General features: G+C 32.8%; 1 protein-coding gene across 1 annotated transcript; it reads left to right on the top strand.

Annotated features, from left to right (window-relative positions):
* Positions 1-6,451: 6,451 nt before the first annotated feature.
* On the top strand, positions 6,452-22,758 carry LOC145327483 (uncharacterized). The gene is made up of 19 exons (XM_080171033.1): positions 6,452-6,579; positions 7,134-7,246; positions 11,836-11,979; positions 12,674-12,729; positions 12,991-13,072; positions 13,758-13,787; positions 15,259-15,329; positions 15,794-15,970; positions 17,356-17,397; positions 18,164-18,282; positions 18,872-18,917; positions 19,014-19,175; positions 19,458-19,515; positions 19,664-19,817; positions 20,047-20,151; positions 20,742-20,790; positions 21,119-21,193; positions 21,658-21,765; positions 22,549-22,758. The coding sequence occupies exons 1-19, from the start codon at positions 6,497-6,499 to the stop codon at positions 22,630-22,632; spliced, it is 1,758 nt and encodes a 585-aa protein (XP_080027159.1). The 5' UTR covers positions 6,452-6,496; the 3' UTR covers positions 22,633-22,758.
* The last annotated feature ends 2,246 nt before the right edge of the window (positions 22,759-25,004 follow it).

Below are 25,004 nucleotides of genomic sequence, written 5' to 3'. Positions count from 1 at the left end.
ACAATTACGCACATTCTGGTTCAACAGACCTAAAATCATCTTGATGTATATGAACTAGTAGTCTCTTTGAAACTTCTTGTGGGTATGATGAAATGATCCAAGTTTGTTCTGGAGATAGTCAGTGGGATGTTCTTCTTGCAACTGGAATTTTTGTTCAAAAATAAGTTTTTCTTGTCCACCCAGTTCAAACAAGTCACCAAGTTTCTTGTCAGAGTGTTGGAGTGTCAGGGGTTGAAAATATGGCTTGAGAGGGAGAAAATCAGGACTTGTAATCTTGGATGCTTCATCAGTAGGCTTGGAGTATAATGTCTTCTTAAAGTCATCATCAGTGAATAGATTGTAATCAGACTTCTCTGTGGTGAAGAAATCCATGTAAGGATCCAAACTCATGTTGGTGCTGATGTAACTTGGTGCTAATTTCTTGAAATCAGCTTTCTGTCTTCCCAAAGCATGTTCATACTGATGATTCCAATTTGGTGGTGATTCTTGTTGGCCATTTGCTCTTCCCACTTGATCATAAAAACATCTCCAATATATTCCATGATGAAGTTGGTCTAGGTCACAAGTTCTAACTTCTCAAAGATTTTTTTTTTTATAAAGTTATTTAGTAAGTCAAAAAAAAAATCTTTAAGTCCTAGAAGTATCTCACAGCTGACACCATTTGTGGTAAAGTCCACTTCTTCGATACTTTACAGATATCCACGATGGAACCTGTAGTCCAGTCTTCTTGTCAAAGTTGTTCGTCCGAATAAAACAGTCTTCTTTCTTGGTAAGTCTTTATTGATCTTGTTGGTTCTACATTTTAAACATGACTGAATATTACAATGATTGAATGAGTATTTATAGTCAAATCAAATGAGTATTATAGAATACAAAAAGAGAATTTATAAACAGTACAAACATGGCGCCATATAAAGATACATATTACATAAAAAGGTCACTTTGATCATTCTATAGGAAGGTGTTGTAGGTTGGGTATTTTTGTGTTCATTTGAACTTACAATAGTTAAGTGTACATATGTACACAATAATTGACTTCACAATATGGTCCCATGTTGAAGAGTACAAAGTTTGAACTGGAACACATCTGGTATTATTGTGTACACTTGAACCCCAAAGCAGACTTACATAACTGGGTGGCAGGAATAAGGTTGGGGGGCTTACAACAAAAGGGGAGGTAATTCCACAGGCAAGCCTAATGTTGAAGTTCCATTTATGCATATATGTAATCTTGTGTATGTGTTCATCTTGTGTCATCTTATTTGGAACAAGCTTTGAATTCATATCTTATATGGCCATATGTTGATTTTGTTGTTGGGAGTGTATTACAGAAAAAGGGAAGGCAGCCTAACTAATGGTCTGGTTCCTCTATTTCAAAGACTGGAATTCTTCATGGTGTGATTGTTGGGGTTTTGTCAAAGGGAAGGGCAGCCCTTATTCCAAACTTGAATGTATCCATAAAGTGGGCACCAAATTAGGTTGGGGCTTGAACAATAAAAGGGAAGGTAAGTCACTTCAAAACTTGTCCCCATATCGTGGCCACTTTACCACGAAATATATATATAGCAAATTTCTACAGAAGAAATGTTCTTCAAATAAAACAATAATATTTCTACCCAAGAAATCTCCAATTATATGTATACATCTCCACAAAGGAAAATCTCCATTTTGGGTCTCTAGATTCTACATAAGAATTCTCCAAATAATGTCTTCAGTTCCACAGGAATACTCTTTTCAATTAATACTTCTCCTTGGTCTCCATAGATATTTCTCACAGAAAGAAATCCAAAAAAATATGCTAGAATGGTTTCACACCATATTGTGTCCCAAATCATTAGTTCTTATCTGATAGGTTGAGTCAATTCTTGGGGCCAATGTGGGTGTGTGTGTGTGTGTTTGTGGTTTGACAACTTTGAAGAAATACTATTTAGAAGCATAGCTACTCTGTAGTTGCTATCCTGTATGTCAGGGTCATTCTACTACAGTCGTAGGATAGCGCGAAAGATCTCCCTCTACCCTCCAAATTAAAAATATCTTATAGGGATTAAATAAATAAAAGGGGGGGTTCTGCTCCCAAATAACAGCACCCGTGAATTTGATTAATTTGTATTTTTGACAGATTAAATACTTTTTTGATTGGATATTTTTGTTTGTTATTATTTCTTAATTTCTTTAAATAGTTTTTCATTAATATTTTTTCCAGAGTGGCTTCAAAACCGTTTTAAGCAATACTGAAAAATCATGTATCGTATCGTATTAGAAACAATTTCCACTAATAATAAAATAAAAATTATGAGATTTATACCAGTTTTCTAGGCCCGTGCTTTCAGCCCCTATAAGCAAACAAAACGGGTAGTGATTAAAGTTTAATTAGTTTTTATCCGCTACTCAATTGGACCATAGTGTTTTAACCTTAAAAAAGAAATTGAAAGTTATAATTTCGTTTTTCTTTAATTGTCATCAGTCAATAAAATGTCAAGATTTGGTGAGATTTCTTAAGTCCTTTATTAAAGTTGTATCACAACAGAAATGAGGTCTAATTATACTGTAATTATACTGTGATTCGAGGATTTCTACACAACTCTAGAAATAATTTTCCAACTGCCATCATTCATAGAGATGTCTGTTTTAGTCGTGATAATATTTAATTGATTTCGGGGCCCAACTAAAAATATTTTAATAACATATTTCCTACCTTTTTTTTAGATTTTAAGAGAAAATGTTTTGGCTGATTTTATTGTAAAACAAAAAAACTACTGGGAAAAAATAACAACATACTAGAGAAGTTACAAATGGTGCCCACGTGACAATAATGGTTAGAGTAGGGGAAATGCTTTTGCCCGTAAACAGGCGTAGCTCATTACAATGCTCATTTAGGACTTACAAACAAAAGTCATACTATCAAAGAGTTGGTTGTCTGTTGTATGTTACTTAATATCCTATAGAGAGCATTAAAGTATTGCATCCCTTTAAATGATGACCTTTGGTTCTTAAAATGATTACTTGAAATCGAAGGAGTATCCCGCCCCAATAAGGTAATTTAACATGGTAATTATTGTATAACTAGGACAAAAATGTCCATAGCTACCAAGAGTAGAACAAAATTATATGAAAAATAAGATGTCTTTTAGTCGGTAACAAAAGATCTTATCAAAGTGCAGTACCTATTTCTTCGGGGCTACCATGTAATCAAAAAATGTAACCTAACCTCACCTAAATTAAAGAAAACCAAACAAACTACCCCCTTCCTCCTTCATTTTCAATTTATTTCAAAGAGAGAGTGTACTATGTGTAAAAAACCAAGATAAATGGAGTCTACTTTTGCCCATTATTTCTATTTATAGAAACTTATGATAATGTTTGTCTTTAGAATGTGTGTTTATATGATTGGAATTCTTCCAAATTTTTTGACAGTTCTTTCCCATCATCTTATTCTTATCTCTTTCAATTGGCCTCAATTTTAAACCACCTACGGATTAAAGCTAAATGAACAATTATTTTCATAAGCTTTTGAGTTCAACATTATAGAGCTTCTCGATAACTTAGTTTGTGTGCCTTACCTATGGGGGAAATGTGATTCACTTACCTGCTAAAATCTCATGAACTATTAAATCTTTTAGTAGCAGTGTTACTCTATAATTAGACATGTCTGTCTGTCTGTCCGTTAGACACGTTTTGGGGTAATCGTGGTTTTCTCGGCTTCTATTCATGTCTGCTACTTATTATGCTACAACAATGGTTAGTAATTTATATGCCTGCATGTTAGGCCTCACCAGCTGTGCGTCAGCCGCCTGTAAACATCAGGATAATCAACCTTTTACAATTTAATCAGCTTGAAGTCTAAACGAAAATATTACAATCCCTCTTCTCAAAAATAATTCCCAGAATCCAAATGGGTTTAAATTTAAGGCTTAGTCGCGGCTAACAGCCGGCTGCTGAGCTCTGCTGGTCCCTTTCTTATTTTTATCAGCAAAAGTTTTCTTATGCTAAGCATTGATGTTTTCATTTTTTCTCAAAGTGTTAATGAGGTAAGCCAGAAAATACAGTTTTAGACTTAAAGGATACTGCCTAATTTTTTTAGGTTATGTCAATTTCACGTATGAGCTATAATGAATTTATTCGAAATGAGGGAAAGTGTTTATCTTCAAATTTTACAAGAAATGGATCATTTATTTTTCACAAGAATTGGTATTTTATTGCTTGCGTTGAAATAATATTATAGTTTGTGTTTATACTAGCACAACACCTGCCTAGGACCCATTTAAAGCTAGTAAGCAATAACTTATCATATATATATTATAGGTAGGGACGCCTAAGCTGTTTATTTTGATGGGGGTAAAATGAGAGGTTTCTAAAGTTTGAGGAGCGTAATATAGTGTATCTTTAAAAATTTGAGGGGGGTAGATGTTTGTTGGTGCTTGTGAAAATGCATTACCGGAAATATTAATAATAATTTTAAAAGACTAATCATACCTTGCTCAAAAAGATCTTATGTGTAAAATTAGTTTTTACAAAGGGTGCATTGTAAAAAATTAGTGTCTATAATTAGACCTATCAACGCCCATGATGTATAACACTTACACAGAATAATAACTAGAGTGGTCAAAACCAGATCGCCAAGTAGTCATCAAAAAATCTATCTAAACAAGTTAGAAGTATAATCTTTGCTATTCCCTACACTGTAATACCCAACTCAAAAACTTTCCGGATATTTTAAGATATAATGCAATGGAAGATAAAGTGATATAAATAGAAATTATGATGAACAAAATAATCCCATCCTATAGATTATTACCAGTAGAAACTGTTAGACACTTCTTTATGCTAGCTAACCAACTAAGATTAATTATAGTAATCTGCAAAGTTTCTAATCCCTCCCTCCCTGTATTAGAAGATAGTTTAACCCTGATCCCAAAAACCATCGCTCTATGTGAATTAGTAATCTATTTTTTTTGCATTTTTCGCCCATGATGATATATATTTATTTTGCACACTGTGATTTTAAGATTTGTTGCGAAATTCTTCAATATTTAATCACATTTAGTTACATTTCAGTTAAATTTCAGTTACATTTAGAATTATCCGTAAAACCTATAGGGGAAGCGACGAATATACCTTAGATATCGCGCCATTTTTTGTACAATAAGTCTGGGGAAAAGTTGTCGTTAATTTAGGTTGCTATTTCTCTTTAATTTATTGGTAAGGGAGGGGATGTTGTAAAGGAGGGATGGGAAAGATCGTTATTTTAGCTAATACAAGGTTCGCTTTATTAAAGAACATGAAAATCTGGTGTGAGATCCAAATAATAATAAATCTATTTTTCAATGGCTACTCTTTTACAAACTCATTAATAATTTACCTTACAAAATCGCAAAACCTTTACATGTCAATAAATTTCTTCAAAATATTTCAATTAATTTTAAGATTTCGAACATGAAATGTTATTTTTTATCAAAATAATGTTTGTTTTGATAAAAAAATAATTGTTTTCTACATGCTTTAAGTGAACAAATGTAATTGTTATATACGCAAAAATTGTGTCAAAGTCAAAATTAAAACTATATTGATAGATTTATCTAGCAATTATTTATATTTTTCACGGAAAATATGATATGTATGTATATCCTATAATATAAGGTACTAAGGATTTTTGTATGAAGCTAAAGATCTTGGTAACTACAGCTCCGTTTTAATTATACTTTTCAGATAAGCTTTATAAATGTGCCTGAGTGGTTTTAGGCTATTTACATGACCTTCGTCGCACACCTCTAGATGCTAGGGGCGAAGCAACTAGTGAATTAAAAAGAGTGCAGTAAAAGCGGCATGACTGATTGCTTTAATTGTAAATTTGTGGTACTAATTAAAACTCTGTAGGAAGATTCCTGTGAAATTAGACATAATCTTAAAATGACAATTCCTTGGGCAATTGGGAAGTTTCTCATCTTTATAAATTTGACTTTAGTTTACTATTCCTGTTTCTCTGGTATTTATGCACATGCAAGAAATGTGAACAAGAATAAAAACATTCAGTTATTGCGCAGAAATAATAGTTTTAAAATTAAATATTTCAAAACTTTACTGAGATTTAAACTTTAGGGGTAAACACTTAATGTTTAATAAATTATTTCAAAACTTTTCTTTGGTAGCTGTTTAATATTTAATATTCTATAAATTATTTCAAAGTTGGTGTTATTATTTAAGGAAAAAACAGTTGTTTATTGTCCTCCCATTATAATTTTTAGGATAATAAAAATACCAAAGGCAGAATTTTACTCATATGCATTAGGGAAAAAATATATTTTCGTGTAATGTACCATTCTAAAATTTTACATAAAATTACTAACTGATGAAGTGATACAATAACTGATACACCATAAGAGCAGAAAAATCAAACTAAATAGTATCTTCAACCCTCTAAATCTGTCAAAACAATGAGAGAGAGAGTAGTTAAACAACACATGGGAAGATTATAGTTACTAACAACAATAATAATAATATGAAGTTATTATTAGATAAATATCTTATCTACATTGGGTGTGTTATTTGTGTCTTTGCAAGCTTTGTCAATGCTAACCAAAGGTATTTTTTCACATTTTTAACGTCTCTAGAATGATCCATTGCACAGGAACCTGGTAGTCTTAGAATTTTGAAAATGTATGAAGGTTTACACCACTTTCCCCCTTCCCCTTCCCCCCCCCCCCCCTAACAAATTTTTCTCCAAAGAGGAGCACGCGTGCTGTCAGAGTCCATCCTTGCTTTTAATTTAATATGGCTATATGTACAAAATAAAGTCTACCTTTAATTTAAACAGGAAACCTCAGTAATTCACTTTGTTTGTCCGTCCGTCAACCCGTAAGAAACGTGATTTTCTCGGATGCTAAAATACGACTGTTAACCATTAGCATCCATTATAAGTTTACTTTGTACGTTGGTTTGTCAAACATGTTAAAAAATCATAAACAATAAAACATATATCTAACGTCTGTCATTTTTTTGTTTTGATTTTCTAAACATTTATTTTTGTTGTATGATAACTGAACATATTCTCTATATCTAATTTGTTCGTTTTGCAGTGTTTATGATTTTTTATTCTTTGCTACTTATGGATTTTTGTAAATTTTTTTATTATGTAGGCAAGTATTGATGAAAGTAGCCAAGGAATTGTCTGAAAGTTTGGAAAATATGATTATCAAGACAGACAAAGATATTTCACAGCTTAGAATTGGACAGGACGCAGTTATTGCAGGTTACTAGGTTTTTTAAAAGCAAAGCTTTTCTATAATTAGGGTCGGTCCGTCCGTCTGTACGTCTGTCCGTTACGGATAGCTTTTTTCGTTTATTTAGGCATGTTAGTGTTGTAAAGCGTCCTTGTTTAGAAACTAATACATCATGACGCAACATATATAAACAATTTTATCAACATTTCAAATAAATGAAATTATACAGTGGAGTATTAAGCAGGGCAATATAAAAGGTTTAGTTATATTTGCCAAGCTTGAATACTATGTTAATGTTTACCCTTGGTGGTTTTGTGATAAAATAAACCTTGGTGGTTAACTATATTATAGAGATTGATTAAGTAATACCTTTGTGGTCAAGGATGAATCTTAGTGGTTGATCAAGTGACCTTTGTGGTCCAGGACATATATATTGGATCTTTGTGATAGACTGGACCTTTGTGGTCAAGGATGAATCTTAGTGGTTGATCAAGGGACCTTTGTGGTCCAGGACAAACCTTTGTGGTTTTGTGCAAAGACCTTAGTGGTCAATTGAAGTGACCTTTATGGTTAAAGACTTATCTTTGTGATTGAAGAACTTAGTATACCTTTGTGGTCAAAGAACAAAACTTGTGTTATTACAAAACTATGTATAAAGGTGCAATATAACCTTAATACTCTTCACATTCTCTATTGTAAAAAGTGCAAAGTTCAATAAAAATCAATATGCATGTTTTGAATGAACTCTGATACACACATACTGCATTTTCTGATATCCTAGCATTGAAAATGAGCACAACACAATAGATTGAATACTAGTATCATAAATTTTATGTATATAAATGATATGTATATGATGTATATAATGTCTATATTGATGTTCTGATCTTCTTATTGTCAATTCAAATTTTGTTAACAAAAGGCAGCCATTTTGAATATGAAGGCAGCCATTTTGAATCATGGAAGCAGCCATTTTAAAAATGAAGGCAATATTTTGTCAGCTGATTTGAATTGACGGGTATAAAAGCTGAGATATTTATTGTAATAAATCAGTTCTGTATTTGCTTTGAAACTGTTAACAGTCAAAATAAATATATAACTCCAAAGAAATCTTTGTTATTCAACAAATATTATCTTTGTAATATAACAAGGAAGTAGCAGTCCATCAAGAAGACCTTCCTGCCTGAAGAACCCTCACCAAGCTGACCTTCCATCCCAGAAGTCCTTCCAGCCTACATCTTCCAAGTACCTACCTAGTGATAATAAGGTTCCCTAGTTCATGGGATATCTTTAGGAGGTACTTATTGTGGTAAAGAGTGGCTTTACCACAAATGGTGTCAGCTGTGAGATAATACAGCTATAAATAGTGACTATTTTTTTTCAGTTCTCACAGCTAGTTCCCACAGCCGGTGCCCACAGCCTGTGCCTACTGCCCGTGTCTACTGCCAGTGCCTACTGCCTGTGCCTACTGCCAGTGCCTACTGCCTGTGCCTACTGCCAGTGCCCAAAGCTAGTACTTACTGCCAGTACCTGTTACCAGTTTACCAATAGTGTGTGATATAACACTGTAAATAGTGACAACTTTCTTTCAGTTCCAATAGCTAGCCAGTGCCTACAACCAGGATCTGCTGTTTACCCCTAGTGTGATATAGTGACAATTTTCTTTCAGTGCCCAAAGCTAGTACTTACTGCCAGTACCTGTTACCAGTTTACCAATAGTGTGTGATATAACACTGTAAATAGTGACAACTTTCTTTCAGTTCCAATAGCCAGCCGGTGCCCACAGCAGCTTTCAAAATGAATGATCTTCCAAACATTGACTTTGTTTTTGATCAACAAGGACAAAATCCACCAAACCAACTGCCAGCAGGATGGAATTACCAGTATGAAAATGCTGTTGGAAAACAGAGAGCAGACTTCAAAAAGTTGGCACCAAGTTTTGTAAGAGGCAAAATGTCATGGGATATGTATATGGATCTATTTGTGACAGAAAAAACAGATTACAAACTGCTAAGTAATGACGATTGCAAAAAAATCCTCTATTCAAAACTGGTGGGAGAAGCCTTCCAAATGGCCAGTCCAGATTACCATCCCATGAAACCAGACTTCAAAGATCTATCTTTTATCCACTATGCCAAGAAGTTGGGAAACCTCTTTGAACCAGAAAGTGAAAGTGGCCAAGCCAAACTGACATTTGAGCAGCGGATTCAACTTCAAGGAGAAAATCCTGCCGATTATTTCCAAAATAAACTAGGATTGTTTCACAGAGCCTATAAGAAGACTCACAGAGATTATCAATTCTTCTACAACAAGGTCATTGTGGGCCTTATCAACCTAGAAATGAGAAATCATCTGAGATTAAATCTACCCAAGCCAATTGACAACTATAAGCTGTTCCGAGAGAACATCATGGAGATCGCAACTATTGTTAGGAGAAAACACCTGGATGGGGAGATTTCAGAAGCTGAAGCCATGGGTGCTGAAGCTTATGCTACAATCAATGCAGCTCAACAAAATCCTGGGGGTGCTGTAAATGCTCTGTCAGATTCTAAAATCAGAACCTGTTATCACTGCAGAGATCCAAAGCATTTCATATCGCAGTGCCCGAGAAAAGCTGCAGGTCTACCACCAACAGTAGTTGTTAATAAAGACAAAATTAACAATATTAACTCAAGACCTGTGAAATACAATGGACCAAGATATACTTCCGAGATGTTTCCAAAGAATAAATTCAAGACAAAGTCCCTTCACAAACAGGGAGGAAGAGCAGGTAAAATCATGTTTGTATACGAGAATGAAGAGGGCATACTAAACTGTGAACCTGTTGAAGATAAAAGTTTTGTTAGAAAAACCTATGGACCATAATATGAGGAGTACTGCCAATATGCCTGTGATGGATCCTTCCTTGGATACAAACACTTCACCTCCTGACCCCAGTGTACCTGGAGAAGTTCCTACTCCATCGTTAAATCCCACCAACAACCCTTGGTATTAGACTATTAGTTTTAAAATTTCTTCTATAGAATAAATTTGAAAAACCTGCCGAGGGGTATAAAATGTTGTAAAGCATCCTTGTTTAGAAACTAATACATCATGACGCAACATATATAAACAATTTTATCAACATTTCAAATAAATGAAATTATACAGTGGAGTATTAAGCAGGGCAATATAAAAGGTTTAGTTATATTTGCCAAGCTTGAATACTATGTTAAAGTTTACCCTTGGTGGTTTTGTGATAAAATAAACCTTGGTGGTTAACTATATTATAGAGATTGATTAAGTAATACCTTTGTGGTCAAGGATGAATCTTAGTGGTTGATCAAGGGACCTTTGTGGTCCAGGACATATATATTGGATCTTTGTGATAGACTGGACCTTTGTGGTCAAGGATGAATCTTAGTGGTTGATCAAGGGACCTTTGTGGTCCAGGACAAACCTTTGTGGTTTTGTGCAAAGACCTTAGTGGTCAATTGAAGTGACCTTTATGGTTAAAGACTTATCTTTGTGATTGAAGAACTTAGTATACCTTTGTGGTCAAAGAACAAAACTTGTGTTATTACAAAACTATGTATAAAGGTGCAATATAAACTTAATACTCTTCACATTCTCTATTGTAAAAAGTGCAAAGTTCAATAAAAATCAATATGCATGTTTTGAATGAACTCTGATACACACATACTGCATTTTCTGATATCCTAGCATTGAAAATGAGCACAACACAATAGATTGAATACTAGTATCATAAATTTTATGTATATAAATGATATGTATATGATGTATATAATGTCTATATTGATGTTCTGATCTTCTTATTGTCAATTCAAATTTTGTTAACAAAAGGCAGCCATTTTGAATATGAAGGCAGCCATTTTGAATCATGGAAGCAGCCATTTTAAAAATGAAGGCAATATTTTGTCAGCTGATTTGAATTGACGGGTATAAAAGCTGAGATATTTATTGTAATAAATCAGTTCTGTATTTGCTTTGAAACTGTTAACAGTCAAAATAAATATATAACTCCAAAGAAATCTTTGTTATTCAACAAATATTATCTTTGTAATATAACAAGGAAGTAGCAGTCCATCAAGAAGACCTTCCTGCCTGAAAAACCCTCACCAAGCTGACCTTCCATCCCAGAAGTCCTCCCAGCCTACATCTTCCAAGTACCTACCTAGTGATAATAAGGTTCCCTAGTTCATGGGATATCTTTAGGAGGTACTTATTGTGGTAAAGAGTGGCTTTACCACATTAGAATTGTCCTATCGATTTCAAACTTTGCATGGTGATTCCTGTAGTAGTTAGGTACGATTTAGAAAGCGTACCAACTCTATAATTACTACCAGAATGTCCGTACGTTCATTTTAAACATGTTAATTTTTATATTTTTTGAACATCAAATTTGTATGTGATCTAATTTGAATTATCCGATTATCTTCGGATTTAGAGCTTCGATTTTATGGATGTTGTCATTCTTTTTTGTAGCAAAGCTACTCTATAATTACTGTGTCTGTCCGTCTGTTAGTTTGTTACGTTATTGGGTAAACGTGTATTTCTCAGCTTATATTTAAGATAAAAATACCAATCTAATCATATTTCAATTTATCTATCTATTAAGAAATTGAAATGTTGAAAGAAAAGATAAATACTGGTCAAGATACAACAAATCTCCAGGATAATCTAGCTGCTATAGAAAATAGAGTGGCCATGCTTGAATCACAAAGAGATGTTGATCTAATGTTTTTTAATTATACTAATCTAGGAATATATTCTATTACAATTAAACATATTTCATTTCGAAGATAAAAATCACGAAACCTTCTAAGATTCTTTTTCATAATAGTACTGAAGTTTCTCTAAAGAAGGTGTCTTAACTTTTTTGCTTTTTATTCGGAATAAAAACTTTGAACTAAAATATATTCTTACACAGGCATAAAAAAATATGTGTTTATATCTTACTATTTTTGTTCATACTGGCAATTTTCTTCTTTTATTTTGTTCCGTTAAATACCTTAAAACCGACTTAATTATTTTTTTTTTAAACTTAAATTACTTCAAAAATAAGTGGTCTATGGACCATTTTACATCTATTACTTACTAAAAACACTTACTAGCTATTCTAAATAAAAAGCAAAAAAGTTAAGACGCCTTCTTTATGAAATTCTACGTGCGTCAGTCTAACTATTAATATGATACAATTTGACTTCCTTGTTTGTTGACTAATTGCCAAAAAAAAACTTTTTACTCTATTTAAAGTATACAGTCCAAAATAATGTGGGATTATTTTTTTAAATATCTGCTACGTCCCTAGAGACATTTGAGAATCTTCGCTTTAAAGGTAAACCATATCAGTCTATCCTTTAGTGAGATACTTCGGTACAAACAGACAGACATCCTGTTACTTGTAAAAGGATTGTAAATATTTAGTGTTTACATAATAGAATTATATTTGTTAGTACACAACACAAACATAGAGTTGTTGAGCCAAAATTTAACAGAACAAATAAACAAGGCAAGTTCTCCAATAGTATAAAGAAGGTTTTTTTTCTGTCTTTAGATCTCGCTAACAAATCAACCAATTCTTTTTTTAAATCTTAGGATATTTTTGGCTATTTTTTTGTCCTTAGATGATCAGGACGAAGCCGCTAATACAGCATAATTTGCTTTAAAATGTAATGTTAATTGATTTATTGGTAAAATATGACAACGATTGAAAAAAAAATTTTCAATATATGTTTTTTAAATTACCATAAATGTGCTTGTCTTTTTTCAGATGAATGAGACCCTGAGTTCAAAGTTAGTCTGTAATGATAAACCTATCATACCTCCTGTTGATAATTTAAACAACAAAACAGGTATAATCGTATTAAAAACAGCTTTCCACCGTTATTAAAATAAAAAATCATAAGCCCTTAGACCCCTCGGAGCTAACAAAACTGGTTTTAATCTTATGATTAGTTTTCGTGGATAATTGTCTAATTTTTAGTATGGCTGAGAACCGAATCTAATCATGCAGATATTAATCGGTTTTGAAAATTAAGTTCTCTAAGCTAATCCGCAAAGGTAGATTTTCTATGTTTTAAGTTTAAGTTTAATTTTTATCTTTTAAAAGATTAAGCCTTTTAAATTTGTTTGGCCCAGAAATAGTTTCAAGTCATAAAAATCTAAACTTAACAAAGAGTTTTCTAGAAGGCCTTAAAAGATTCGGAATTCTTTTAGAAATAAAAACATAAAGATTATATTTAATACATCAATTTAAAGCCAGGAATAAGGTATAACAAACAAGTTAAAGTTTGAAATAATACTTGGGGGCAGATTAAAAGATTGTTTTTACTACGAAGCGCTGTCGCCTAAATCACAAAAAAAAATCAGCTGAAATTACCAAATATTTTTGTTAACTAATTCGGTTGATGGTTACAACTGATTTAAAGGCATTGGTATATGGCATCTGAAGAATATCTCACTAACACATGGGCAAATATACCCCAAGGTTCTATATAGTCTAATTTTATAAAATTCTGTTGTAATGTTATTTTTCAGACTCTCAGAATTCCTCTGATGTGACAAAAAGTAAGTGTAATCATAAATTTAAAAAAACAAGGATTACAACATCCATAAAAGCGAGGCTCTGAAACGGTAGGACAATCGGACGTTAACACTTGTATAATGTCAGAACTGAATAATCAGAATGTAAATGTAAAAGAGTCAAAGCAAAATTGTAAGTAAATTTGATGAAAAACTGCTTGATACAGAATAATGTTTATGGACATACTTACATTTTTGGACTTGATTATAGGGTTGCTTCGCTTATAATATTGTACTTTGTTGTCCCAGGAATCAGTATACCAAAAATCAGACCAATCGGATAATTAGGTCACATGCAAAATCACAGGTCACATACAAAAAAGTAGAAAAATCAACGTTTAAAATGGACGTACGGACATTCTAGTAATGATTATAGATTTGCTACGCTTTCTAAATCGTACCTAACTACTACAGAAATCACCATGCAAAGTTTGAAATCGATAGGACAATTCTAACATGCCTAAATTAACGAAAAAAGCTATCCGTTACGGACGGACGGACGGACCGACCCTAATTATAGAAAGCCTCGCTTTTAAAAAACAGAGAACACCAGGGAGGAAAAGTAGAAAAGTAAAATATTTTGGTTTATCCTTTATTACATATCAAGAATCACCAAGGGAACAGTTTTACATAATGTCATTGCTAAATAAGTATGAAATAAAAAATTACCATTCTGATAATTGTTATGCAGCTTCTTAGTAATGTTTATGTCTAATTCTTACAGGAATCTTTACACAACACTTAATATGTAGATAAACATGTTTTTTAATTAAGTTTAACAAAGATGACAGCATCTATAAGTAGCTGTAAACAAAAAAAATCAGCAGCCAATCTCAATAAGTTGCCGAGAAAATAACATTTTCCCCTTGGTGTTACGTCGTACGAACTAACTGACGGGCGGACAAAAAAGTGAATAATATAGTAGATGCACTAAAAGGGAATTTTATTATAAGTTTATACTTTTCTATGTTATCCATGGATTGTAAGAAAAACATCCTATTAAATTCACAAAAATATTTTGTCTTTTTGAATCATAATATTTTTACAATTTACCATAAGAGAAAACAAAGGCGCAAGCTTCTTTTATTTTTATAATATAAAGTAACTGGATCTCTGTCTGTCTATCTGTCTGTACCGAAGGATTTCGCTAACCGCTGAATGAAAATGGTTCTCCTTTACAGGGTAGCTTCTCGTAGGTCCTGGAAAGTTTAAACCTATTTTCTTCCAAGAGAAATCGCCCTTAGATATAAATAATATTTGTTCTTATTAAAACAAAAATTTTAAGAAATAGCCACTAGTATACTATGTTTTGGAGGAGGCTTTATATTCGTACAGTACAGGTTTTAGGCTATTTAATGGTGGAAAGGTCATTGCCAACCATCTTGTGACATAATTTCCTGGATCCTGCATCTCTTTGGATGTGACTCAATCAAATAATCATTATATGACATTCCAGATACTCTGAGTAACTTGGATAATCTTCAAAATCTGCTGAACTCATATGACTATGATTATGACTACAATGAGGTGACTTTTTATTATGGTAAAATTTCTGATATTTAAGTATTTTCCACACTGGGATATCAGTAAATTTTATATTTGTAATATCAATTAATATTTTTCTCACTAAAATAAAATTAGATACTATTTAAGGTTAGGGTAGGTTAAGAATAGATTAAAAGAGCCCCATAAGTATCCCTCAGAAATAGAGCCTTGCAGTTTTAGAGCACCAGAAAACAAAAGACAGCCTGAAAATAATGAGTAGAAGGTTTCTGTATTTCACTATACTAGTCAGTTAGAAACATTATACCAAGACTAAGATGACAGACAACCTCTAGAATGTACGCAAGTTTAAAGAAAATAATTACAAAATAAGAGTTTAACTGATATTTGAATTTAAACTTATAAATAAACCTTTTTTTAATGTAACTTGAAAAAACCCATTGCAAATAAGTACCGTACAAAAAATTAGCTACTTATTCTTGTTCCAGGAACCCAATCAAAACCAACCAACACTAAAAAACTTCAGGCCTAAACTGGCAGGAGCCAGCAACCCTGCAGGGCCACCCGTAACCCCAACCTGGGAGGGAAGTGTACCCGCCCTCTTACAAATGACACACCAACTCATTTCTGATTTGAACAGTAAATTCTTACTTTCAACAAATCAGGTAAAAAAAGATTATATCTGTTGCTTAAAAAATAAAACTAGATATTCTAATATAAAAGTAACAAGATCTGTGTCTGTGTGTACCGAATGATATCTCTTACCGCTGAACTATGTAGCTTCTCCTAGGTTTATTGGAAGGTTTATAACTATTTTGTGGGGAGTACTTTCACCCTCCAAAGAGAAGAAATAGCCCATAAAACAATAAAAGCCCCACAAAAATTGTTTACTTTTTTTTACATTTTATAATTAAAATAAAAAAATGGGTTGTCGATTTCAACCCCCTCTCCCCCCCCCCCCCCTCCTTAAAGGAACCCTGCAAGAAATACCGCGCTTTAACTGCTTAAAGCCTGCCACGAGTAGACCCAATACCCAAAATTTGAAGCCTCCAGGTTCAATAACAAAAAAGTTACAGACATTTCAAAATGATTCTTTTAGTACAATGGAAATTTTGAAAGATTTTCAATGTACTAAAAGAAAATTTCAATATTAAATTACGCCGTCTGGAAGCAAAATTAAAAGCTTATCTTTGTCAGAATTTTAGACTGCCAGTAACTAATAACATTATTGCAATAAAACGCCCCTTTTTATAGTCAAAATGTCTTTTAAAAATTCAGTTTGAATTGCATTCGAAAGCGTAAAATCATAGCGGGAAAAAATTAAACTAATGTAAGTAATACAGATGCTCAGCTGTGATTGGTTGTTCAGCGGACTTAGCGTACACCCAGGCTTCTGATTGGCTGGAAATCATAGAGGCTGGCATTATCACGCTACAGTACTCTCAATACAATGCAATATAAACTGAATTTTTTTTAATGATTTTGACTATAAAGAAGAGTGTTTTTATTGTATAAACGTTATCAGTTACTGGTATCCTAAGTTTCTGCCAAAAATAAGCTTATAATTTTCTTTCTGGGCGACGTATTTTAATAACGAAAATTCTATTATTAGCAATAAAAAACTTTCAAAAATTTCACAGTACTAAAAATGTGATTTTGAAATGTCTATAACTGTTTTGTTTTTGAAGCTGGAGGCTTCAAATTTTGGATATTGGGTCTACTCGTGGCAGTCTTTCAGCAGTTGAAGCGGTATATTTCTTGCATGGTTCCTTTAAATGCCCTTAGAGCCGTAGCTGTTAGTATTCTTATATAAAGTAACTCGATCTGTGTCTACTGTCTGTGTGTACCGCAGGATCATGCTTACCGCAGAACTATGTAGCTTCTCATAGGTCCTGGAAAGGTTTACAACTAATTTAGGGGAGGGTACTACCCCACTCCGTAAAAAAATTTAATTCAACCCCCCCCCCCCCCCCCCACTTCATGTATCTCTAGAGGCCTCTGGGGCTAAGCCGCTTGTTAACATTTTATAATATTGTTTTGTTGTTTTTAGATATCTGATTTCTCAGAGAAGATGAAAGAAGTTTCAAACGAGGTATATTATAACAAAAACTATTTCAACAGTTTTAAAGATTTTAGATTTAAAAAAGGACAAAGATCTAACTTTACGTAATATGTAGTTGGTTGAGCTTTTAGACAATGGACGATGAATCTAAATATTATGATAAACAAAATTACCCCTACAGCATAGACGTCCAAGGGGGGGGGGTAATAGGGCGATTACCCCCCCCCTTCAAACGATTTTGGGGGTGCCGTAGGCACCCCCAAAAAATTTTTCATTTTACCCCCCCCCTCCATTTAGGGGGTTTCTTTCCTCCTTCCCTTTTCTTTCCCCTCACTTGTGACGTAAATAAACAGCCCCGTCAAATCAATTTAAAAATTGTCCCCATTTTTTGCACCAATACGTACAGCATCGCGGTTCCGGCTCCGACCTAAAATCAAGCAAAAACTCGACATATTTTTTTCCCACGTCTATTTTTGCCTTTGAAGGTTTTAAAAGTTCAATTTTTGATAAAAAAAAGGACTTGAAAAACTTAATAGGGTCATTTGCACATGACAAAACAGAGTTACCAAATTATAATTTATAAAAAAAATCTCTTTATTTCACTAGTCCGGAGCCGGAGCCGTTTTTTAACGAAAATTGCGGCTCCGGCTCCAGCAAAATATGGCGGCTCCACGGCTCCCGGCTCCGCAACACTGGCTAAAAGTCCCCAAAATGAATGAGATAGTATGGTTTTCAAATATTTTGATCAATATTATTTACAGTCCAAAAGTTACCTCCATGATCATTTGAATTACAGGTAAAATCTAAAATGGACCAAGCAGGCATGGAGAAGGCACTGAAGGCAGAATCAGAATTTACCCAGGGCAAGTTAAACAGGCTGGAAGCATCTTTGGGGGCATCACAAAATTTGTTCAGGTGTGTTACATAATAATTTACAAATGTCATACACCTGACATAGCAATGTAATGAGGAGATCATATTTAATCTGATATAAAAAAAAATATTTTACAATGTGAGTTCTATGCTTTGTTGAAGTCAAAGTACCTTCAATTTCCAATTAATACTAAAGCAATATCTTTCTCTGTATCTAATGCTAATAGAGGCTACGCCCCTAGATGTCTTCAGTACCAATATAGGTGGGCGGGGGGGAATAAGAGTTAGTCGATACTTAGATATTCATTTTAGTTTATTAAAGAAAAAAGGAAAATATTGGTAAAGGGTTATTTTTTTCAAGGGGCGATTTATCTTGGGAGGATGGTGGTTACCTCCCCTAAAATAGCTTTAAAACATCCCAAGACCTATTAAAAGCTATTCTGTATAGAAGAACCATATCGTTTATCGGATAACGATATCCTTCGATAAAGACAGACAGAGAGACTCAAACATACTGTTACTTTTAAATAAGGATTGATTTTAGAAAATATAGTCTTTTGATTTTTGAAAACTAGTCATATTAAGAAAATTTTAGATATCAATGTTGTCTTTAAATAATTTTTTTGTTTAGAAATGAACTAGATATAAAAGCAGAAGATATTGAACTAATGAAAAAGGTAATTCATCTAAAAACACATTTACATTTATTTTGTTGTTTTGGAAAAAATAAAATTTAGGTTTATCTAAAGATATATATATAATTATATTTTCAGTTAACTGACAGCAGACTGTCAGTATATGAGAAAAGGATCGACATTCTTGAATCAATGATCCTAAACTTTACTGAAGACTCTTCCAATTCTCCATTTGGTGGCAACAATGATGATCAACTTACAAACCAAGCTCAGGGTCCTTATGATGGCTCCCTTAGTTTTGTGAGTTTTTTTTTCTATTTTTGAGTTGAAGTAGTTTAGCAGCTGCAGCAAGATATTGAAATTAAAGGGGGAAACGTGCTGTAGATTATTAGCTTACAGATAAAAAAATCTACAAAAAGAATTTATACAAAAAGCACAGATGTAGTTAACTTTTTTGTATTTTTTTATAACAGCTAAATACAGCTGCGAATACAAAAATCTACTTTCCAGTATGGATTCGAAACAAATTTATATCCTCTGGAATAGAACCGGTTCCTTGTATTATTTTTTTGTGTTTTCTAGATGAATCAACCCTCAACTGAAATGCCACTACCATTTTCTATTATTTCATCCACAACAGGTAACCTTGCGGGACACCTTGCAGCTTTTCTGTGCGCAAACTTACCTAACATTTTTTTATATTTTGAATTATGCAAAAGTATTATTTTATATTTAGATATTTTTAAAGCTCCTATGGTTTCCTAAACTTAAGAATTTTTATTTTTTAGTGAAGTCTCGAGAGCTAGAGTTTTCTGTAGCAGATGACCTGGACAAACTAGCCGCAACATTTCTGAATGATAACACTGGCGGTGCCAATAATGATCCTTCTTCCATCTCTAATGATAATACTTTTAATGATTATGATAGCTATTACTATGATAGGTAATTATTTGTCATTATGCTACGCTTTTAGTTTTTTAACTCTCGCTTTATCTGTCTATCGGGTATGTCCCTCTCTCTCTCTCTCTCTCTTATCTCCATTTCTTTTAAATATCCAGTTTATTGTTTCAAAACCTCCGCTATTCTATTGAACATAATCTTCCTTGTCTCTTCATTAAATTGTATTACAATTAAATGTTATTTTCATCTGTTTTTATTTTTTTCTGCACAGGGAAGGCGAGGAATTGTTTGTTATGCCAGGGGCAGGTAGAGTTCAGAACCAGCAACCATCTACTTTGGTTAATAATCAACAACAAGATCTTTCTAAAACTAAAAGGTAAAGATTTCCATTAATTTCATTTTGTATTTAAAAATCAAGAGTAAAATGTATTTCATAAACTTGCAATTTATGTAACATCGCTGTTAAAACAAAAAGTAGTTAAAATGCAATGGACCATATAAACAAATACCCCTTTCCATAAAACAATGTTATACAATTGAAAGGGTTGGTTGTCTGTATTACGCCGAAATGTTCGTCCTTCTGTCCGTTTTCTCGATTCCTATTCAGGATTTGCGGCTGAAATTATCAGGGATTGAATATGCTCATATTCGATATATTTTATCAAGTTTCATTAAGATTTGTCTATTAATTGCGGTGCTAGATCGATTTCTAGATTTGTAAATTTTCGTGATTTTTAAGGTTGCATGATTTCCATATTTTATCAATATTAATGTTTATTTTATGACACTGCTTTATAGTAGTTTTTCCCGATATCCATTCATAATTTTTGAGCTTCGCTAATTATGGATGTTGTCATCCTTGTTTATCAGTATAAATGTAAAATCTTGTGATTTTATCCTGTCGTCTATAGAAATAAAAATCTAATTCTTCTGTACCTTTAATACTTATAATTATTTGATATTTAGATCTGGCACTATGAATATGGATGCTTCCTGCGACTGTAAGGATACTCAGGTTTCTAATTTTCAAGAATGTTTATTTGTAATTTTCTCGGCTAAATTGTACTTCCACACTTTAACTCAATTTTAATTTAATATCCACAAATGCGCCGAATAAAAGCTGAATATCCAAATGCTTACTACATCATCAAATATAGTATAGGATTTTTTATTTTCTTTACTTTAAGATTATAAAAAAAATTATTTCTTGTTAATGATAAAATTCACACTTTTTATATTAATTATTATATTATGTATCATTACATAACAACGGACAGACTGAAACATAATATTCAATAGGAAGTTCTTGTTTTTTTTATAAAAAAAACTTTTCTTTTTTTAAGGCTCGTCTATCAGTTTTAGAATCTAGTTTTGGAACAATGGTGTCTGAAGTTGAAAGTCAAATGGCCGGAATCCAGGTAAAGCAAATGTTTTGTCAAGACAAAAAAATCACGCAACCTTACACACAAAAATTTTTTTTTGGCTATTTTAAAAGGAGTTTAAAATAAAGAGAAAACTGGCAATCTAATTTAGCATTTCCTCTTATTACATGAATAATGAGAACTCATATTTAATCGTAAATAATAAATAATAGACTACAAGTAATAGAAGGTTCCTGAATCCTAGGGTATAACAAATGATTGTATTACATAGAATAATAGTTATATAGAAATATTTAGGCCTCCATAACAAAGATGGTCCATAGAATACTAGTAATAGAAGGTTCCATGGTTATAACAATGATTGTATTACATAGAATAATACAAATATAGAATTATTTAGGCATCTATAACAAAGATGGTCCATAGACTACAAGTAATATAAGGTTCCATGGGTATAACAAATGATTTTCATAGAATAATACTAATATAGAATTATTTAGGCATCTATAACAAAGATGGTCCATAGACTACAAGTAATAGAAGGTTCTATGGGTATAACAAATGCAGGAAATGGAAAACCGCAGTGTAAAAGCAGTATTGTAAATAAGGTAAATAAATTTTATAACTAGAGGCACCTAGAAATCTCTTTATAGAACACGCTGTACGACTACGTGTTAGCAAAAGTACTACAGAATATGAAACTTAACATTTTGCAGTGTAAAATTTAATATTGTGAATGATAAAGCATTTTCTATCTTTTCTTATCAAAAGGTTAACTATCAAGTTACAACTTTTTAGTAGCCAAGTTGTTTATAACTCACTTTGTTTGTCTGTCTATCAGTCCGTAAAGCCATGGAGGCATTGTTTTTTTTTACTCGGCTGCTCTTTAAGATAAAACACACCATTTTTTTAACGAGCATTCAGTATACAATCCACCATTGTCGGTCAGTTTAGTTTTATATTTATTTTTTCATTTTTTCATTATCTTTCTTTTTCTGACTACTATCATCCGTTTGTCCATTCATGATTTTTTATGCTTTGCTACTGATGTATGTTGTCATCCTTGTTTCATTGAATCTCACTAGCAAAGCTTTTTAGTAGATATCTTTTTATGAGGATTTGTAAAATTACTATTGCCAGCAATGATGTTGATTATACTTTATACTTTACAAAAATACTAGCGGCTACACCCCTAGAACTTAGGGGCTTTGTACTAGAAGGTAAAGAGAGGGGTTAGAAAAACAGCTTAAAAACATCGCAAGACGGAAATTAAAATAGACTAAAACAATCCCAATACCTTTGCGAAGCTTCCCTTAAATGGAGAACTAAACCAAAATCTATTGTTAATCTATGTGAAAAAAACAATTGTGTAAATTTAGTTAATTTTTTAGTCACAAGGGCGCGGAATGGATGAATGGTGTGAAGAAAATTGTGCTAACGGAAATTGTCCTCAAGAGCTCTGCAATTGCACATGAAAAAAAAATATTTTCAACAAAAAAATATTATAAATTTTTGCTAACTTTATGTTAAATAAACACAATGTAACATTTGTGTTAGAGAGTTATAAAAGTAGCGAGAACCAATAAAGTGTAAAAAGTAAATTGTAGGGTATATTTGCTACAAAAAATATCCTAAATTTTGCTAAAACAAAAAAAAGCTGCACTCCATTGAAATCAAATGAACCAAAATACGGTTTGAACAAATTTTTTGTAAGAAAAATGCAACTATCGATTACAAACATAAATTAATGAACATTAATGAAGTTTTTAAAGGCTAAATATATTTGATTTTTAATCATAATTTTAAAATAGGGTTTTGGGGCTTTCGTGCTTAAATAACTTTGAAGGAAAGCACCATTTCTTCATTAAGGCATCGAATAAAAAGTTCTTTCTTGGATACTTTTGAGCATACTGTAGAATAGTTTGTGTGAAATGTAATTAAGTGGCAAAAATTTGCTTTCGTACATTTTTCTTACCTGTTGTTTCGAGTTTAGAGAATTTTGGCATGTTGCCAGCCAGACAGGCAACAAATATTGAGGAGGTACATTCCAAACTTGTACAGTTTCTATGTCTTTTTTTCTTAAAGGGGGGGGGGGTGTATTTCGTTACAAAGCGCTTTCTTTTGGAGGGGTGGATGTACACTCTCCAAAATAGTTTTAAACCTTCCATTATTTTGTAATAAGCTTCACTGTAAAGTAAGCGTGATCCGAAGCTACAGACATATATCCTACTTTAGATAAGGATTTTTCATCTTCTATACATCTAAGGCTTTGAATTTTCCTGAAAAAATTCCACTGACCAATGACCAAATTTTGTGCTTCTCTACTTACGAATGTTATCATTCTTTTAGAATAATACAAGTTGTATAAATCTTTTTAATAAACTTTGACAATCAGAATATACATGCATCATTCATTATATACAGACCTCTAGCAGGGATCCAAAGGGATAAGACAATGGCCGATAAATTGATATACCTACCAAATGATGAAAAATAAAATTAATCCTTCTGTAGTTTAAAATTATTGGTCAAAAGTTTGTAGAAAAATAGTTTGAAACCAACCAATCAAAAGATAAGAAAAGTACCTTAAGTTCTTATGCACAATATTTAAGAAAACGCGGTTAAAAAAGTTTGGATACAACTGTACTTTACAGTCCTTACCTGAACCTCTAGGCATTAAAAATAACAAGAAACTGCAAGTAACCTAGTGCAGATTTTCAATGTTCATAAAAAGAAAGAATTATTTTCTAACATTCTAGTTTATTTATCGTTTATGAACACTGAATAGAGAAAACTATCTTAAATCCTTTACCTTTCTTATATTTCTCGAATGTTATAAGGCTCAAACATAAAACGTAAACATTTTTGTAGCGAATCTACTCATTTATTACACACTTTGCCTGTACGTTCGTCCATCTTTAACCCTTAACGGTCGGGGGGGGGGGGGGGCGTTGAACGCCCCCCAATCCGGTTTTTTCTATCTCATTTTCTGTGTGTAAAAGATAAAGAGCCCAAACTGCCTGACTTTTTAAGTGTGGGTATGAGACATAACTGAGAGTTGAATTTTTTTGAATATCTCCATCCTGGCGGGCACAGGATGCCAGCAAACCTGGCAGGGTCATCCAGGTCAAGAGCAAAAATATTTTTTTTGACTTAAACAAAGCATTTTATCTTACCAAAATACTAAAATATCCTCTAGTAGTACATCCTCATATTAAATACAGGTGTTCAAGTCAATTTTAAGTTCCCGGTATGATCCTGCAGGTCCTGATCCTCCAGGTCTCCAGAAATCTTTAAAAGGCTCCTGTGGCCGCAATTTTTGACTTAGAGACTTCAAATTTCAAACTTAAGCTTATCTTACATGTCTACATGTCTACGTTTTCCCGCCGACCGCCGACTGCGGCGGCTGGCAGCTGTCAAGTACAGCTGCGGTCACTGAAATTATATTTTGATACTTCAAATATAAACATTTTCTGCAAAAAAAATTTTATTCTAGCTTCAAAAATAAAAAAAATTACAGCCGTTTGAAATTTATAAGTAAATTTAGCAGGGTGAAGGAAGCGAAAATTGACCTTGACTTACATAAGGTCGGAAATTCATCATAACACAGGGGACTTGCACAAAAAATTTTAGCCCTCTAGCTCTAATAGGAGATAATATGGGGGGACGTTGAACCCCCCCCCCCCCCCCCGACTGATTAAGGTGCGGCAAGGGGCCCGACTGTAAGGAGTTAAGCAACTTGAAATGCTATGTGTTTTCTAAGAAAGGTTGACGTCAGAAATTTTGTAAAAATCCCTACTTTCAGTTAGCAATACTCTTTAACTTACTTCGTCCGTTCGTTTGCGCA

Source organism: Acartia tonsa, chromosome 1 (assembly GCF_053477335.1).
Source record: "Acartia tonsa isolate MP-2025a chromosome 1, ASM5347733v1, whole genome shotgun sequence".
Taxonomy (NCBI): Eukaryota; Metazoa; Arthropoda; class Copepoda; order Calanoida; family Acartiidae; genus Acartia; species Acartia tonsa.
The sequence above is the reverse complement of the archived record's forward strand: the minus strand, read 5'-3'. Positions and strand labels throughout refer to the sequence as shown.